The sequence below is a fragment of the Phoxinus phoxinus genome, assembly GCF_949152265.1.
Source record: "Phoxinus phoxinus genome assembly, chromosome: 22".
NCBI lineage: Eukaryota > Metazoa > Chordata > Actinopteri > Cypriniformes > Leuciscidae > Phoxinus > Phoxinus phoxinus.
In genome coordinates, this window is record NC_136897.1 from 3,358,888 (window position 1) to 3,378,615 (window position 19,728).

Here is a 19,728-nt window from a genome sequence, read left to right on the forward strand (position 1 = left end):
TCTAGAGAGAACCGAGGTTACGTTAGTAACCGAGTACGTTTCCCACTCGTATTTACCAATTTGTGGTGGCGTTGTGCTAATCTTAATTACTGTAAATAAAGCACATTTCCCATCGCTCTCGCGGTACTTTGATGTCATACACCGCTTCAGTTCAAGTCGAACAAACCTTAAATCTGCTGCAGTGGTCAGGTGGTACAAGTTGTAGCTCAGAAAATTAAGTTTATACCTTGTAATTACAAGTTCTACTAGCAACTGAAGGTTCAGAATGGTGTGAACACAGCTTTTATGTAAATACTGTCTTTCTGGCATGAATTGACACACCATAATTTAAAGCAAAAAGACAAATTTCCACATGAAATTATGTATTACTTCAAGCAGGGCAGTTTTTAGATTGGTGAACTGGTGCGACCACACTGGTCCTCAGGGAATTGATAAAAACCTTACATAGACTACTGAACCTACCATCTACCAAACTTTGCTTGTAGCTATGGAAATTTCTAATTGGACTTAAATTATATGTACATGACAAAATAACCATGGTTGAAACTAAATAATGAAGACCCAATCTAACATAACTAAGCTACTCTACAATAGCCAAAAACAAACATTTTAGAGAAAAGTGCCGAGTTGAATAAAGCTAGTCTGTAATTCAGTTGCATTGTTGTTTAATGTGGTCAGGTCTGTAAATCCCAGATGAGCAATCCGGTTTAGTTTCAGCCTCATGTAAGAGCACGTGGAGGGCTAGACAGAAACACAAACCTAGAGGAATGAAAAACCGCATTCATTCGTCCTGCTGAAAATGTGTCTGTCCAGGCGGCTGCTTTGCCCCATCTAGATTTGGTCTAATTTCTCACCCAACAGGACAGAAGAAATAGAAAAGGCTTTGTCAAAACTCCAGGCCTCTTCTTGCCAGACCACCATGATGGCATTCTTGCGTTAATGAGCCGGAGAATATTCTTCTCTACTTCCACCTCTCCTGGTACGGAGAAACATGTGTAGCCTAACATACATTATTCTATCCAGCTTCCAACAAATGCATGAACTAATCTGAACATTCGATTAAAACAAACATGTCTGATTGATGGGTTATGCTTTATTTTACAGTATATGCACTTACCAAAGAAATTAGCAAGTAATATAAAGGGAACTACATGTCATTGTTTATTTTTATAACATGGCAAGTAAAAATTGGTTTCTTAATATTCAGGTCTACATTCATAAAACTAAAACAGTTGGCCATGAAAGCTTCCCGAGCTTTTAAATGCTTCAGAGTAAGTTGTGCCAGTGATTTAACTAATGATGAAGTTGAGCATTGAATTCAAATGCAGGAAATCGTTTTGAATTTCTTTCAAGATTTGGTTTGATTTGATATAATATTGTTCACATTTCTGGGACAACTCAGTACTTTAGTGGCGAAGTACACCAAGTACATTGAAAGTGCATGTAATGTAAAATAAAGTGCAACCGCCTATGTTATGCTTTTAATCTCAGTTGACATGGAAACATACTGAAACAATTATTCTTATACTGCATTAATAAATTCAACATTCCACACCGTAATGTTAACTTTTATTAAAAGACATTTAAAAAAATTACAATTTAAAGTAACAATTAAAAAAAATTCTACATTTTTCTAATGCTGTCCTGCAGCTTTTGTTTGGATCCATGATTTGATAACCTGAGGGGGAAAAGAAGAGAAAAACGTGTCAAGTTCCAAACACAAAAATTGTCTGGCATTAAACATTAATATGCATATAAAACATGTGACATACTTTAACAAAGGAAAATTCCCACATAAAAAATAAGTCAAAAGACAGCTTACCATTTCAAATATTCTGTCCGTCTGCAAACGCGAGTAAAACAGCAGTTTCATAATAGGAATGAATGTTAAAATGTTTGTGCAGTTGCTGTTTGTGACACTTTAACTAACCTAGAGGGGCAAAGAAAAGAATAATTTGAAAAACAACTTCAGATAACGAAGCACACGATGATAAATCTAATGAAATGAACTCACCTTCAAGATCACCGGCCATTTGCATTTGCTGTAACTGTGTCACGGGTATAAAATCCACCAGTTTATATCCCTGGAAAAAGAAGGAATCGACTTAAAACCCAAACAGGGAGACAAACAAAAAGACATGTAGCCAAGCACAGAAAGATTGAAGTCATAAGTGTCTCATGCACCACTGACACAAAAGACTACTTTTAGAACATAAAATTTAGATACCGAACCTTACTTAAGACACAGTTGAAAATGTGGTCACTGTGATAGTTCGGCAGTCATGTTTTCACCACAACCACGAAAACAACCAAGCAACAAAATCTTTACACTGTTTGTTTACCTCATTTTTGATGAGCACAAATAATTCACATGAAAGAAAACTAAAATTCTCCTCTTACCTACCAGTCTGGCATGTTAAACACCTTACTTTGGTAGCTGTTTCTCGCTAGTCTTACAACAGCAATCATCTGTTCTCAATAAGACTCGCTGGCGATCCCAATAAGCTAGCCTCTCAGCTGGCTCATCCCAACGGCTAGCCTCTCTTCGATGAAGCGCTTCTCAACAGTCTCTTCTCTTTGGCTAGACTTTAAGCTGGCTCCTTCCTCCTTTGCTGGCACTTCTGACCGTTTACGTGCGAGATTGCGTTCAGGTGGCAATTCAGAGTTGCTAAAAATCCTCTTACGGATTTCATTCACAACAGGAACTCGTACAAAGATGTCCAAAGGATGAACTACGTGCTACCCATATGTTGCACAATACAAAAAAAAAAAAAAGACTAGAACGTGTGCTAAGCCCAATTGTAAAAGTAAATGAGCAAGCTGGTTAAGCTATATTTGTTAATGTACGCAATCTGATTACTGCTATTTCACATACAAAACCAGCATTATGTTAATTAGGCAGCAACCAAGGCTTATAGTTTTCAATGTGACTTTAGGGTAAAGCTACAAAAGACTGAAATACCCAACGGCATCAGAATACGCTGTGGGTGGGTTCGCTGCGTGAAACTCAATCATGCAACTGGGCAAGTACTGAAGAACATCATTTACCAAATCAAAACACTGACGAATGCAATTAAATAAAAAAACTTGAGCGGTTTATTTAATCTTGATTGGTGACTGTTTACATTTTAAAAAAAGAAAAGAAAGAAAAAAAGCAAAAGACAGACACCCTACTGGTTCAAGAGAAAAGCCAACACAACAATTAAACCCTGCATAAAACCTCATTGGAATGCTTTGCACTTCATAGACAAAAAAAAAAAAAAAAAAAAAGGGAAAACTACAAACTAGTAAGTGTCTTCCAGGACAAGAGTACTTTTGAAACGTTCCTTTTTTTCTTCTTTTTTTTTTTTACAGACCCCCAACCCCATTCCCACATGATTTTCCTCCCCTACTGAACACGTTCTCTTCGCGTGGCAGACGTTAATATCGCCACCACGCTGCTTGGCTGGGCAGATCTAGGTGTAAACCTGCTTGCTTCTCTCCTTTCCCTGTCATCTCTCTCTGGCTCTCCTCTAAGTACTGTGGCCTGTTGGACAATACGGAACATAAATTCAGTTACACTTTGCAACCTTGCTTTGTCTTTATCAAGAGCTGAACTGGAGGGGAATGAGTAGTAGTAGCACAGAAGCAAACCTTCAGGTCAGCTAAGACTGCATTGTTAGGACAATGAGGATGAGTTTGCATGTGCTGCAGCCAGAAGCTTTGGAGAGCAACTCAAAATCAACATTCGTCTTGTGATACTGGATCTTAGCTTTACAAGATTTGAAGGTTTGCTGCTGGATCCCCTGCACTGAAAACTCAATGGTTTTACTCATTTACCGACCAATTGAAGAGTGATTAGGGGCTAACATTTGCATAGGTTACGCATCTTATGAGATGTTTGGACATGGGTGAGCTAAAACAAACTGATGGCAAACTTCAGAGCCCTTTTGGCATAAGCGGGGCGATTCTTACCCTGGGATTTAAAACCTTCGCCCGCCAGAGCTGCCTCCATAACCACCACTGGAGCCTCCTCCATAACCACCTATAAAAAGAAGCATGATCGAGCTATGACAAAATTTCAGTCATAATAGTTCCATAATTGCTTGCTTTTGATAAAACTTCAAAGCAACCCAACTTACAAAAGAGCCTTAAAGGTTGGGTAGGTCAGAATTGTCTAAAAAAACTTTTATTCAAATTTGTTTAAACGGTCTTTATATACCAATACATAATTAAAATGCAAGTACTCTGAAATAGAGAGTATAAAAACTGAGTGACTCTAGTGTATTTAATCTTCAATAAACACAGCTCATTAATTCCATTAACTCCCACCTAAAAACGGGTGCGCGACTGCGCGTGGGCAGAGCCAGTAATAGCGGCGGTAGTCATGGCGACGGAGAGTGACAGTCGCGCAAGCCAATCACTTGTTTCGTCCCGGTAGGAATTAATGAGCTGTGTTTTTTGATGATTAAATACACTATAGTCACTCAATTTTTATACTCTCTTTTTCAAAGTACTTACATTTTTATTATGTACTGGTATATAAAGACAGTTTAAGCCAATTTGAAAAAAAAGTTCTTTAGACAATTCTTACCTACCCTACCTTTAAAGGACAATTCCGGTGAAAAATTATAATTAATGGTAATTAACACATGGTTACCGAGTCGATCGTTCTCTGGGATGTGTTTTCATGATTATCGAATGTTAAGCGTTTTATCTCTAACAACAGATTAGCTTATAACGCTAGTATAGAGAGCATCGAATACTAGTAAAAAGAAATCGCTAGTTAATACCACTAACAAGGCTCAAAATAGCCCCACACTAACACGGCCGCATAATGAGGGTCCCTACATGCAAACCGAAGCATTGAGAACTTTGTAAGTGTACAGACAGTTTAATAAGAAGATACTTTATAAAGACAGTACACGTCGCGTATACAGGCAGGAGATAAGATATTAAGTAGCGATCTACTTGAGCGATATATTAAGATATTAACTAGCGATTTCTTTTTACTGGTATTCGATGCCCCATATACTAGCGTTATAAGCTAATCTGTTTTTAGAGATAAAACTCTTTACATTCGATTATCATGAAAACACATCCCAGAGAACGATCAACTCGGAAACCATGTGTTAATTACCCCTAGGTTAATTTTTCACCGGGATTGTCCTTTAAGTCACGTTCACACACCAAGGACGATAGCTATAAAAATCCTTCTCAATATTAAAAGAAATAGCACACCACCGCTGTAACGATAATGGCATAGAGGAAAGATATCGTTGGAATCACAGATAGGGCTGGGCAAAACATTAGATTTTCCGATTAATCGTTTTTTAAAAATGTGGTCGATTCAAAATCGATTTTGAAAGGCCACAAATCGATTTTTTTCCCATATTTATCTATCTATCTATCACCCAAAAGCCAGTATTAGTTTCCTACACTGTTCATAGGCTTGCAGCCTCCATGTTACAGATAATGCTGTGAGATTTGATGTGTGTTTTATCTTAAACATAAAATAACCTGATCCTGATTGATCAAGGTATGCGACTGCGAATTTGACTTATTAATATTCAGCATACATTTTTCATCTTGCATATTCATTGTATGCATTTGAAGTTGGGTTTTTATGTACCCAAGTGTACCTAAAATAAAAAGAGTTTAATATACAGGTGTGTGGCTCTTAATTTCTTTTTATTAACCACTTGTAAACTTATGTTCACCGTTCTTTTTTATAAATATAGGATTAGTATTAAATCTATATTCATTGAGTGGAATCGGGAATCGAATTTAGAGCTTGCGAATCGAAATCGAACATCTGAATCGATACCCAGCCCTACTTTCAGAACGACTTTTATCCTGCTAATGAACAATAAAAACATTGACAGCCAATCAGAATCCATCCTGCTCTAAAGAGCTCGAACATTTAAAGTGACAGACCAGTGCGCACTTAGAAAAAATAGAACGATATCATCCGCTGGTGTGGACACTAATTTAGTTATCATTCTTGGTTTGAACAGGCCTTTACACCGTGTCCTAACCATATGCAACACGTGATAAAGGCATCTTTTCCATTTTAATCGGACGTTTGTCCCAACTAGCTGCAACGGCAATATGCAAGGAGCGACAGATTCTCTTTTAGAAATGGTTTGTATTTTTGTCCCTGCTGGAACAACAACATACAAAGTATGACAATGATAATCTCAGGTATTGATTAAAATCTTTAAACATTATGTGACTATCATTTTGTGTGACCTTTATAGCCATACTCAAAGCGACAATGGATAATTTATTATTTTTAAATAATAAAAACCCAGATATTGAAAAATAAAAGGAAACAAGATAGTTTAAACAAAAATATATATTCTATGACAAAGATTATTTCAGTCAATCAGAATGCATTTTTAATAATGCGAAAAAGGTGAAACATTTCTGAATTTGTTTATGTGCGAGTGCAGTGCGTTTGCAGAAAGAGCTCCGCCCACACGCTCTTCTGATTGGCTGTGATTTATGACTGATTTTGTCGTGTCCTGTAGATGCATCACATCTGGTGTAGACAGACAAATTGCTTGTCGCTGGAATTTTATCGCATCTGGTTAAGACACGGAGTTAGTGCAACAGTTTGAATTGAAATATAATGTAATAATACCATGTACATCACTGCAATATTCACTCACCACCATACGGGCCGCCGCCGCCGCCACCACCACCACCGCTCCTTCCACCTCCACCTCCGTAGTTCCCCCCCTTCATCGGGCCGTAGTTAGAGGAGGATTGGTTGTTGTAGTTGCCGAAGTCATTATAGTCACCGCCTCCGCCACCTCCACCTCCAAAGTTACCTGTGAAAATCCAGTGATCTTTTGAAATCTTATTTGCTACAGAAGAAGCAGGGTACCATATATATATATATAACTATTTTTACAGTGTGTACTTAGTATTAACATTTTGACATTCATTTTGGCTCTTCGCCTTTTTATTTCAATGAAATGAATGTACTACAATCTAGTTCGATAAGGTTTTTTTATTTAATATCTTGTACTTTTAGAAGATTTTATGGTACTAAATTAATTACTAAAATAAACTAAATGTACTTACTAAATGTAACTTTTTGAGCATAGACCTGATCGTTTTTTCCCCAACTTAAACTGTCGTAAATCTTGAATGCTTTAGAGATCAGACTTAAGTTTGCTTTTTATAAAGACCACACTTGGCAGATTTTTGCTGAAGAGAAAAAAGTTTTTTTTTTTTAAAGGGTACAGAATTTTACGTTTATTGTTATGAAAAATGCACAAAAATACGATTTTAAATTTTTATATGAAATATACATTTTCAAAAAAAAAATAACGTTTACTCTAAAACTGCAAGAAAATCTAAGCCATAAATCAAAAGTTGTGGTCCAAATTTTAAGTATGATATCTCAAAAAAATTAGCTTTCAGTAAGATTTTGTTTGGCTGCAGTACCAAAAGTTTTCACTAGATGAAATTCGTCTCCCATTAATTTCCAATGCACTCATTTTTGACCCACGAGGAGCACAAGTGTGACTTTTTTTCAGGACCATTTAAACTTTTCCAAACATTTCCATGATTTTTTTTGTGTTCACGCATAGCAAGTGCCAAAACCTGCATCAAGTTTTGTTTTTAAAACAAAGAGTTGCAGAGTAAACCAAAGAAAACATAAATGGGAACGTGATGAAGTGCTAACAAGATAACTGACCTCCACCAAAGTTGCCGCCGCCTCCACCACCATTGTTGTAGTTATCATATCCGCCGCCGCCACCGTATCCTCCACCTTGGTTTCCATAACCGCCTCCACCACCACCGCCACCTCCATAACCACGGTTTCCACCACCATAATTCGGCCCGCCTCCACCATAGCCACCTGATAAACAGAAGGGAGATATCAATTATACATTATTATGAAAACACTGTTTAACAGTCAAGTGTAATGAGAATTAAATTGTTTAAAGCCTATTGATTTACCATTCCCTCCGTAGCCGTTATATCCACCATCATTTCCACCGTAACCGCCGCCTCCTCCTCTTCCTCCTCCTCCACCACCACCTCCTCCTCCTCCTCCATATCCACCTACAAATGAAAAACATCTCAAAATTAAAAACTCATAAAGAACACCGAAGACCAGTAGGTCTCATGCAGGTTGGTCAGAGTACCATCGGATTTGTCCTAACCCTTTCCAATTATTCCATGAAACATGCATGGTACACGCATTTTAAAAACGCAATATAGCCCGGACCAAAGGAACCGAACTACAGATGTGAAAGCACCCTAAGAAAGCCGCTCGGTCCAATCAGATTTGAGGATCGGAGCGAACTGTTAAACAAACAATAGGCCAACAGGCTTATCGTCAGGATTCTGCTCTGCTATGCGGACAAACTCTTTTGACATTCTGTTCTGTTCCCCCGCTCGGTTTAGTTTAGCTTTCATTGGTTTCTGATCATGTTCTCGTTTGTTGCTAGAGTTAGGTATTAGTTTCACATATGTGACCCTGGATCACAAACCCAGTCTGGAGCCGCACGGGTATATCTGTGGCAATAGCCAACTATACATTGTGTGAGTCAAAATTATCCATTTTTCTTTTATGACAAAAATCATCAGGATATTAAGTAAAGATCATGTTCCATGAAGACATTTTGTAAACTTCCTACCGTAAATATATAAAACATGTATTTTTGTGAGTGAATGCAGCACAATCGTGAACATAAATGCACAACTTTAAAGGAGATTTTCTCAATGTTTACATTTTTTTGCACCCTCAGATTCCAGATTTACAATAGTTGTATCTCGCCAAATATTGTCCTATCCTAACAAACCACACATCAATAAAAAGCTTATTTCTTCAGCTTTCATGTGATGTATAAATCTCAATTTCATGTGACTGGTTTTGTGGTCCAGGGTCACATATGTCTAGTTTACTTTCCTTTGTTCTACTCCTGTTTATATAGACCGGAGCTGTTATTGGTCAGTTCTCGTTTATGCATTGTATGGTTTGCATTATTTAGCTTCATGTTCATTCAGAGTGATTGGAATATTAATAAAGCCTGTTTTGTTTTTAACTCTGTTTTAGTGCCTGCTGATCAAATCGTAATACTTATTTATATATTGCAACAAAAAAAAGAAAAAGATAAATAATAAAAAAATGGCGATATCGCAAATTTCCTTTACTACTACAGCACTAGAACTAATCCAATTACCGATATTCATATTTGAGGATGTATGCAATTGTATTTTAAGGAAATGTGCGAGTATTTTAAATTTCATGTTTACTAAAGAAATATTAGGGGGAATTCAAGAATCTCTGCTATGGAGCACTACAACGATGAAATCAAAATAAGAACATATGCAAAACGGTACCTCCTCCATATCCACCACCTCCTCTGCCAAAGTTTCCGCCGCCACCACCCCCTCGCCCACCTAAGATGGGTTTTATGAAAGATTTTAATAGTCAGAACAAAACATCACAGGACTACGCGACAGCTAAAATGATTGATTCTGAGGTACATTTTATGTGCATAGAGGTATATTTTACAGCACAGTGTGTAATTCTCACCTCGTGGAGTCATCGAGACTCGGTTCATTTCCTCTCTGGAGAGAGCTTTCCTGACTTCACAGTTGTGTCCATTCACTGTATGGTACTTCTGAACTGTGGATCAATGGGACAACAAATGTTAGACTGTTTTAAAAGAAATATATTTATATACTAGGGGTGGGGGAAAAAAATCGATTCTTAGATGCATCGCGATGCGGACGTGGGCGATTCTGAATCGATTCACAAATGCCAAAAATCGATTTTCAAAAAAAAAAAAATTTTTTTTTTGAAAATCGATAATAACGTAATATTGACGGAACGCAAAAGACGGAACTCTGAAGCGTGGAAACAATATTGTCAAAGCTTCCACCCGGCTCGGAAAGGGCAAAGCGCATTACACAATCAATCGCAACTTTTATTGCCAAGGATTTGCATCCAGTCGTTGAGAACCAGGGCTTTCGCGCTATGTTGCACACTTTGGAGCCGAGATACAACGTCCCATCTCGGAGATATTTTACAGACACAGCGATCCCCACACTCTACAACAAGACCAAAACCGAAGTCATGGAATCACTGAAGAAAGCGGGTAGGATAGCTGTAACATGTGATGCGTGGACATCCATATTTTATGTTAATAGAGATTCAGAATATGTTGAAGTTTGTTATTGTTGTGATTTTTACTGAAGTGAATTTACTGTTGTGAAATGGAAAATCAATAATCGAGAATCGTTAATAATCGAAAATCGACTGTAATCGAATCGGGACTTCAATAATCGTAATCGAATCGAAAAATCTGACAGATTAACCACCCCTATTATATACAGTAGTCAACATTTAAGTGGATCAACAACAAACAAAAAAAAATCAAAGTTGTCCGAAGACAAGAACGGTTATTGTTCAGGGTTTCGTCAGTCAAATTTAAGACTTTTTAAGACCTTTTTATGACCATTATGATTTAAATTTATGACCTACACGAATTACGAAAAATAACTTTTATATTAGTCGATATAGATAATTATCACGATAAATTTCAAATCTTTATTTCTTTCAAGTTTAAAGGCATATTTTTGCTCCTGAAAGTTGTAGAGCGTTAATTGTGGTTTTAGACTACTCTTTATTGTCAGAACATATCATGACAAACAGGGGAACATTTCACAAATCTAAGGTAGATTAATTAGGTCCTTAACAAAATAAATATCTTTATTGGAAAACTAATTTCTTAGTTTCTGCATGTGCTAATGGGGGTCAAGTCTTGAAACAGGTTTGTGTTGACTTTGATATCTTCATGAAATGTATGAAAAACAGTAACGTTAGCCTAAATAAATTATTAAATACTGTAATTATATTCCATTAGTCCTTTGATGCATTGTCTACAATAATAATATAATACAATTCAATATGTATATCCCACATGGTGCAGTTAATATTAATAGGCTAACGTTATAGTAAATCCGTGGTAAATGATGGGAATGTGTCGACGGAAAAGCCTTCTGACTGTATCGCTGCGCAGTGTCTCTCCTGTTCGTCAGCGCTGCTTCATCTGCCTTTAAACTGGTTTAAATCACTGAGACATGTGTTCTTCGCTGAATTCAAGCGCTTCTCACTGGATCTCGTGACTGAGACCGATCAGAGTAAACGCGTCTGCTCTAGTGAGCTCGCGCTGCGCTGCTGTTTGGACTTTGAGCCGAGCGGATAAATAGTCCGTGTGGCGCGCGGTTCAAATTAGTTTTTTCGTCTTCGCTTTTGGCGCATTTAACATTATGCCGCCAGCGCATTTTCGGGGGGGAAATGCAATGGTAGAACCAATGAATGAACGAGCATATGAATTTAAGACGTGGCTAAATGTCATTTATGACCTTGTCCTGAAAATCCGGATGTTTTTATGACTTTTTATGGCCTAAAATTCTTATTATTAAATTTATGACATTTTATGACTCCGCGGAAACCTGTTGTTCAAAATGCATGTATAACTTTGATGAAAGGTTTTGATTCTCTTCAAATGGTGACTACTGTATATAACACGGCTGACACACAAATAAATAGCAGTCACTTACTGACAATCCTGTCAACGGCGTCATGGTCATCAAATGTTATGAAGGCGAAGCCCCTCCTCTTATCACTGTTCTTCTCTGTCATGATGTTCACTTCTTCAATTTTACCAAACTGGGTGAAATACTCGCGCAGGTGTTCCTCGTCCGTGTCTTCTTTGATTCCGCCCACAAAGATCTTTTTAACTGTGGAGTGAGCGCCTGGTTTGCACGAGTCCTGTAATCAGAGAAATTAGAGTCCTGGCATCAATTATTCAAATACAAATGTAAGATAAAAACGTATTGTTATTAATATATGAGAGAAATTAAAAATAAAAAAGCTATTTTAAAAATTGTTAAATTGTAAAAATTGGTAGTGTTTTTTAATTCGATTTAATAAAAACTGGGAAAATTGATATAATTTTTTTTTTTTACTTAAAATATTGGGGGGAAAAAGATAAAGTTATATATATTTTTTAAGCATATTGCTTGCTGTTATAACGCAAAGAAACACAAAATTTTGCAACATAATTTTTGGCCAGGCTGTCAAACAAATAAATTATGAACACATGCAAAAATAAGAGAGAACTAATTAAATATTAATAGCTGATTATGTTGTAGTCAATGTATGCTTTAAACTTTGTTTTTATTTGTTTTTTTGTAGTCGAACAAAACTTGTAGTTTGCCTTTTTTGCCAAATAATTTTGTCAGATAAATACCTTAACCTTTTAGCGGTCCGACGGGTCGTCATCGGTACGTCACGAATTATTGCGCAATATCTTCGCGATATTCAAAAACGAACAAATTAAAAGCTAAACATGTCTTATATATTTGGAAAGCTAAGACTCTTGTGATTCGAACGATGTAAACCATTTTAATATACACTAAACACAGCAGGTACAATCGGTGTTTTTGTCAGACCACCTACAGCAAAATAAAAAAATAAAAAATGGAAAAAACTCACATATGAAGCATCCTGTTAGTCCACTGAGCCATTACATTCCACCAAAATGGTTTAGTTGCGTTGTAAAGGGTCCATACAATCCAATTCGGCGAAGCATTTAGTCCAAAACACATTTGTATATCAATAAACATCCACGTAATGTATAGTAGCATTTCGAGTTTAGCACACAGAGCTAACACAACTTCGACAAATTCTTTGATGAAGCTACCTTGAACATGTTATTATTACAGATATTTTTATGTCAAAATGGCCGCTGACCTCTGCACTTTAGATTGACAGGTCATTTGAGCCAATCCGTGAATTATAGAGGTGTCATGAGGTGTCAATATCAAAGGAGTGCCAATGATAGAGAACGTTGCCTCCCCCTCTTTGATTGACCGTAAATCTATCCAATCCCATGGATCCATAAAAATGACTGTATTTTCTGATAGCCAATGAATTTCTCTAAAAAATGACATGACGCTTTACTGGGACGGTTCAATCTATCACGCGTGAAGTTCATGCGCAAAGTAACACAGTGACTCGTGCGCCCGTGCGTAAAAAAGACCATTGGAGTGAGCGAAAGCGTTTTTGGAGAAATAGTAGGTGAAAATGGCAAAGAAAACCACAAAAACACACTTCTTACTAGAAGAAGTGATAGAAAAATGTACAAGGCGTGACAGTGATGAGTCTGAGGATGATGTCTCTGATGAAGAGAGCGATGGAGGATCCATTGACTCGGTGGCAGAGGAGATGTTTTTGGGTGGTGGAGACTTCACTCTGGACAAGTAAGTGTTTTTATTATATTATACAGCATATGTTACTGCATATACTGAGGTAACTTTATGTGTTTGTTTTGAAGTGTACTTGCCAGCTTGTGTCGTGTGTGTGTGTGTGTGTGTGTGTGTGTGTGTGTGTGCGCTCGTGTTCATGCGCGCTCATGCACCGTGTAACGTTATGCGTGTGTTCATGTACAGGTGTGTGTGTGTGTGTGTGTGTGTGTGTGTGTGTGTGTGTGAGGGGGTGTGTTCTGTCGTGTGCGCTCGTGCAGGATTATCTTTTTATGTGGCCTCAAGCACGTGTGTGTGTGTGTGTGTGTGTGTGTGTGTGTGTGTGTGTGTGTGTGTGTGTGTGTGTGTGTGTGTGTGTGTGTTCTGTCGTGTGCGCTCGTGCAGGATTATCTTTTTATGTGGCCTCAAGCACAGGTGTGTGTGTGTGTGTGTGTGTGTGTGTGTGCGCGCGCTCATGAACTGGTTTATAAGCCTGGTTGTGTACATGTTTCTGTTTATATGCATGTGAATACGGAAACAGTGTAAATGTCTTGTAAATTACTTATTTATTTGTTTTTGTTTTATATCACAGACCATCATCTGAAAATGAATCAGATGAAGTTTGGGAGCCTGTCATTGAACAGGGACATGACAGTATGTCATCAGGAGAGGAGCCCCATCCTTCACCTTCCCAGAGAGGTTCAGCCAGCAAAAAAACAAAAGGCAGAGCACGGGGGAGGGGGAGGGGGAGAGGCAGAGGACGGGGAGAGGGAGAGGCAGAGGACGGGGTAGGGGGAGAACTGGCACCAGCAGTCAAGCTGAAACATCCAGCACATCTGAAGATGGATGGAATGATGTTGACGTTCCAGACGTGACACCACCACAGCCTACCTTCCGACCCACCAATTCACCAGGACCCCAGCTCATTCGTACTGCAACATATACGGTTCTCCAACTTTTCCAACTTTTTTTTACAAACACCCTTTTACAGACAATAGTTCAAAACACGAATAGCTTTGGTTCAACACATTACTCAAAGCCCTCTAACCCATGGATTGACATAACCTTACAGGAAATGTTTGCCTTCATGGCTATGGTCATTTATATGGGTGTAGTAAAACTCCCTTCATTGACGGATTTCTGGCGAGGGGGGAATCTTTACAGCTTGCCGTTCCCAAAAAAGGTAATCACGGGAAAGAAGTTTCTTCGGATCTGCCGGTCCCTTCACATCAGTAGCATGGTGGATGATGCTGCTAATGAGCAGAGAAGAGGAACCTCCCAATTTGATCGCCTATGCAAAATTAAGCCACTCTACATGGAGATTAGGGAAGCCTGCAAAAGGAACTTTCACCCTGGCCAAGAAATCTCGATTGATGAGAGGATGGTTGCCTCAAAAGCTCGTATTGGGCTAAAACAATACATGAAGAATAAGCCTGTTCGCTGGGGATATAAACTTTTTGTCCTTGCAGACTCGAGTAATGGGTACACGTGGGACTTCTTTGTATACGAAGGGAAGCTGCAAGGAAATAGTGGGAAGGGGCTCAGCTATGAGTCTGTAATGGAGCTTGTGGACACACAGTTGCTTGGCACAGGCTACAAGCTCTTTGTAGATAATTTCTACACCAGTCCCTCTCTTTTCTCTGACCTCCTTCAGAAGAGGATCTGGGCGTGCGGAACCATACGCACAAACAGAATCGGTTTTCCGAAAACCAAACAAAATGTTCTGACTTCGAAATCTCCCCGTGGAAGTATTCGATGGATCCGAAAGGAGTCCCTCCTCTTTGTTCAGTGGCGGGACACAAGGGACGTGTTCATGTGTTCCACACTCCACACAGCCCATGCAGGGGACACTGTTCAGAGGAGAGTCAGAGATCCAGATGGGCACTGGGTGTTGAAAGACATCTCTATTCCACCAGCAGTGACAGAGTACAATCGGTATGTATTATATAATCAACAATTTTTTATGCTATTTGAAATGAAATAAAATATCTCAATGTTTTTTTTTATGTCCAAATAGGTTCATGGGTGGAGTGGACCTATCTGATGCCCTGATCAGCTTTTACAAAGTGATCCACAAGACCCGGAAGTGGTACAAGACCTTTTTTTACCACTTTATGGATATTGCTGTGGTGAATGCGTTCCTCCTTTACAAGGACATAGCTAAAGGTAAAGGAGAGGTACCCATGCACCAGAAGGCCTTTAGGGAGACCCTTGTTGAGGAGCTGGCAGCAGCAGCTGGCAGACCTGCTCAACCACCCACTCCACGCCCAGCCCATCACAAGCCTGTGCACATCAGTGGACACAGCACTGCAGGTCGTCTGAGGTGCAGACAGTGCCAGGCAAAGACACCAGTCAAGTGCTCCTCCTGTGACACACCTTTGTGCTTTGTTCCAAATCGCGATTGCTACAATGATTGGCATGTTGCCAATAACCTCTAAAAAATATTTGCAAATGTTCGGTGGAATCAGTGTTAGAGCACAAATAGTTTTGTTTGAGGACCAGATGTGCCCCTGGAAGATACATTTTTTTTTCCTGATAAATATATGTAAATAGTTGTGTGCACATAAATATTTATATATATATATATTTATTTATTTATATATATATATAGTGAGAGTTATTGAATATTAAAGTGTTTTAGTTCAATATAACTTGTTTTGTCTCTTTATTTGTAGAACGTTTGGTTTCAAGAATTGGAAAAAAAAAACACTGTGTTTATGCTTCAGTTACTATGTGTTAGCAATTATTGACAGTGAATATGGATCAGGAATATAATAGCTCTAAGTGTAACCTTTCATTAGAGGCCAAAATTATGACTGTAGAGTAAAGCATTCATGAATAGCAGCATGTTATGGGTCTATGGCTAAAAAAGGGTCATTTGGAGTCTCCAAGTGGCTTTTTTTGGGGAGCGCCTAGATATAACCTTAGATAAACATGTGTAAAACACTCATTTTCAAAGGTATTGTTATAAAATTTGAAATTGGGTTTGGTAAGGCTTCATTCTGTGATCCCATTGTGTTTTCCAGCTTATACCTCCCAGCTATAGCTATCTGCAGGCATCTGTTTACAAAAATAAATGTAGGCGGAAATTTTTCCCCACTTTTTTAGTGTGTTCAAAGTTATATTACTCAATAGCAGTAAGACATACAGTGATTCTGACTGTTTAGGAACAAACCTCAAAGTGTCCCCTTCCAAAAGAGACCAAAAGCATGCATATACTCCAAAGGGTTCAAGAACAGCATGCAATTTAATTTGGGTAGGCCTTTTTTAGGCGTTTTTTTGCAAAATTGCAGGATGTCTAAAAGGTTAACCAAGTTTAGTTTTTGTTTGTCGCTCATATTTAAAAAAAAAAAAAATTATTCTCCTCATATTGGATGGTTTAATCTAAACTATTATCCCCTTCTGGCCACTACCGTATGTGTGTATATATATTTATATTAGAGATTAACATCGCGCAACATCAGCATCACACGGAACGCACATGTAGGAAACTCGTGAATTACACCCGTTTCACACCACAAATGTGAGCGGCGTGCATGTTAATCAACGAGTGCATTCCCACCGGGAGCAGGAGCAGCATGTGAGCACCGAGCAGGAGCGTCGCGTGAGCAGGGGTTTCAATGGACAAAATAAATACGATTTCATACAAAAAATGCCTAAAATGCACAGAATTTGCATGTCTAGTGTGTTTTAAGAAGAACTGGAGTAGACTATGTCAGAAAAGAAAATGAAGACTCAAAAATATTTATAGAAAATGTACCCATTTAAACTTGTTTTTGTTATTCAGTTTGGGTAAAAGTATATGGTGTTTTATAAATAAAAAAATATATAGAAAATAAATATTTGTGTGTGCTGTAAAAATGAAATCGGAATCGCCTAAAATCGGTATCGGCCTAGAAAATTGTAATCGGTGCATCTCTAATATATATATATTATAATATAATATATATGTGTGTGTGTGTGTGTGTGTGTGAGGGACAGAGAGAGAGAATGCTCACACATTCTAATTTGTAAAATTAATTTAATCTGTACATTTAAGTTATGTTATTTCATATTTTATTATTTTGATGTCTTTATAATTATTCTATGTATTCCAAGCTTCGGCAATATTGTATTATGTACAGTCATGCCAATAAAGCAATTTTGATTTTAAGAGGGAGAGAAGAGATTTCTAGTGGTAAATACCCAAATGTGGTTTGATTTTATTTGATATATTTTATATATATATATACTGGTTGTGCGAGTGAGATTTCTCAGAATAAGCAACCTACTTCTCTAGAAACCGCCCGCTTGGGTTCAACAGCTCTTCCGTCGACTTTGTGCGGACGCGCGTCCATCGCTGCGTCCACTTCATCGACTGAACTATAGGTCACAAACCCGAAACCCCTCGACCTCTTTGTGTTGGGGTCCCTCATCACCTGCGAGTGGAGAAGGGTTAGGCAGCTGGTTTCAGTGCATGCTCTCGGTCATTAGCATGTGAATGCATTGCAGATGGACTCACCACACAGTCTGTAAGAGTTCCCCATTGCTCGAAATGGGCCCTTAGACTCTCGTCTGTCGTCTCGAAACTGAGACCCCCGATAAAGAGCTTTCGGAGCTGCTCAGGCTCACGGGGGGTCTGTTGCTGAGAGAAACAAAACCAGGAAATATATTAAATGACAACACTACAAACAGCTCTACGTTTATTTACCTAAACAAACAGAAGCAGCATATATATATTTAATCATGTATATATGTGCAGTTTGCAATTACACAATCCTAATGAACACTGTAAAACAAGTTTCTTTAAAGAAAGGAAGCTAATTGAACCAGCTTGTTTATTCTTTCGTATCAAAATTGCCACTGCTTGTGCGCGCTGCCGATGTTGTGTAGATATTTTCGATCTGTTGTGCACGAGCGCATCGCGCGGCCTACAGCGCCAGCACAAATAACAAAACGGGTAAAATAGATGCACAAAAACAAAAACAGGGGTATTAATAAAGCCCAAATCAATGCAGATGGACTGGTTGGAACCATTTGAAATAAACGAAATGCGTTTCAGGTCGTGCACCGTTACGAGCCGCTGCTGCGAACAAAGAAATGAGACGAAGCCGCGAAGAAACTGGCGTTTAATCATACATTCATCTTTCTAAATGAATTCACTTTCCAAATGAAGGCATTTTGTTTTTGAACAACTACAGGAAACTTCGCGGTTACAATGTAATCTGTAAACTACAAGCATAATATTTTTTTTTTTTGTATATTTTTTTTTTTTACCTCTTTGGACATGGCGGTCTCCCGGTGACTGACAGCAGACCTCGCGCAGTCTGGTCTCGCAGAGAATGTGCGTGCGCGTACCCGGTCACTGTGCGTCGTACGTCATGAGGTCACTGTGCGTCGTTACGTCATGTGCAAGGGTGGGACCACGCCCGCTTGGCTTTCTTCTTTCATGTGAGAAAATGGCGAATAGGATGTGCACCAAATTCAACATTAATTATGATAAAATAGATTTTATGAAAGTCATTAGAAGTGTTCCTTTACCAATGATTAGTAAGTTAGATTTTTTTAAAAACATATTCCACGCTTATTCCCAGCCAAATAAGTTTAGTTGGTAAGGTGTGTAGCTATACTAATAAGATTATAAAGAATTGTTGTGTCCAGGAAAGCTGGTTGTAGCCTAAATTAGAGATATGTAGCCTACGATATTTACCCAGCTAAGGAATTGATCAGATTAAGATTGAATGTGGATTCACTTGTCACATTTTGTGATATTGAAACTGTCATTTGTTTTTTTGTTTTTTTTTTCAATGTAATTTTAATCCATTTTGGAATGAGGTGCTTAATTGGATCAAACATTGCATATCTTGAGAGGTGGTGAAATTTGGAGGACAAAAATGTAGACTTTGTTTTGAATTGTCAGATATTTTGTAAAATATTTTATTTACAAATGTAAAGTTTTGAGTTCATATACACATCTTTAAAAAATGCAGCCGTATATGCTGATGCATTAAAAATGTGCCTATGAGAACCAAGCAATTAATTGATTTGTTTAACCAGTATGATTTTGTTTAACCCCCTGTCTATGAAATACCAATTGTTATGTAGCCTATGTAAAGTCTTATTCCCCAAATATCAGTTTCTTTAATCAGGCAATTCAAAAGCAAGCATTAAAGTAATTTCATAGGCAGCCAGAGAGGATTATCACAGTGAAAGATAAGACAAACCTTTTCTTTCTTTGTAATATTTCACAATAATTAGACAAAAATTTTAAAGGAATGTAACTTGTAACTTTACTCTATTGTAACTGCCCTGCTTTAATCAATCATTGCTTTTAACTGACTGATATTTACACTAACATTCAAAAGTTAGTCTTTTTCTTTTGAAAGAAATTAATGCTTTTATTCAGCAAGCAATGACAATAGGATTGACAATACACACTTCACAGATTCCTCAAAAACATTAAGCAGCAAAATAATAATAATGTTTCTT

General features: G+C 38.0%; 2 protein-coding genes across 3 annotated transcripts; one reads left to right on the plus strand and one right to left on the minus strand.

Annotated features, from left to right (window-relative positions):
- Positions 1-1,552: 1,552 nt before the first annotated feature.
- Positions 1,553-18,646, minus strand: hnrnpa1a (heterogeneous nuclear ribonucleoprotein A1a). Of its 2 annotated transcripts, XR_013795823.1 has the most exons (12): positions 18,517-18,646; positions 17,762-17,884; positions 17,532-17,678; positions 11,575-11,785; positions 9,542-9,634; positions 7,957-8,061; positions 7,691-7,855; positions 6,654-6,815; positions 3,955-4,024; positions 2,015-2,084; positions 1,823-1,930; positions 1,553-1,678 (listed from the first exon to the last, which is right to left on the minus strand). XR_013795823.1 is itself a non-coding variant. In XM_079596495.1 (10 exons), exons 1-9 carry the CDS (start codon positions 18,526-18,528, stop codon positions 3,963-3,965), a joined length of 1,080 nt encoding a protein of 359 aa, XP_079452621.1. In that variant the 5' UTR covers positions 18,529-18,646; the 3' UTR covers positions 3,074-3,526; positions 3,955-3,962. The 2 variants fall into 2 exon arrangements, 1 of the variants encoding a protein (XP_079452621.1); XM_079596495.1 differs by lacking the exons at positions 1,553-1,678; positions 1,823-1,930; positions 2,015-2,084 and adding an exon at positions 3,074-3,526.
- LOC306990119 (piggyBac transposable element-derived protein 4-like) lies at positions 14,029-15,825 on the plus strand. Its single transcript, XM_079596496.1, has 2 exons — positions 14,029-15,195; positions 15,278-15,825. The coding sequence occupies exons 1-2, from the start codon at positions 14,336-14,338 to the stop codon at positions 15,696-15,698; spliced, it is 1,281 nt and encodes a 426-aa protein (XP_079452622.1). The 5' UTR covers positions 14,029-14,335; the 3' UTR covers positions 15,699-15,825.
- Positions 18,647-19,728: the final 1,082 nt, after the last annotated feature.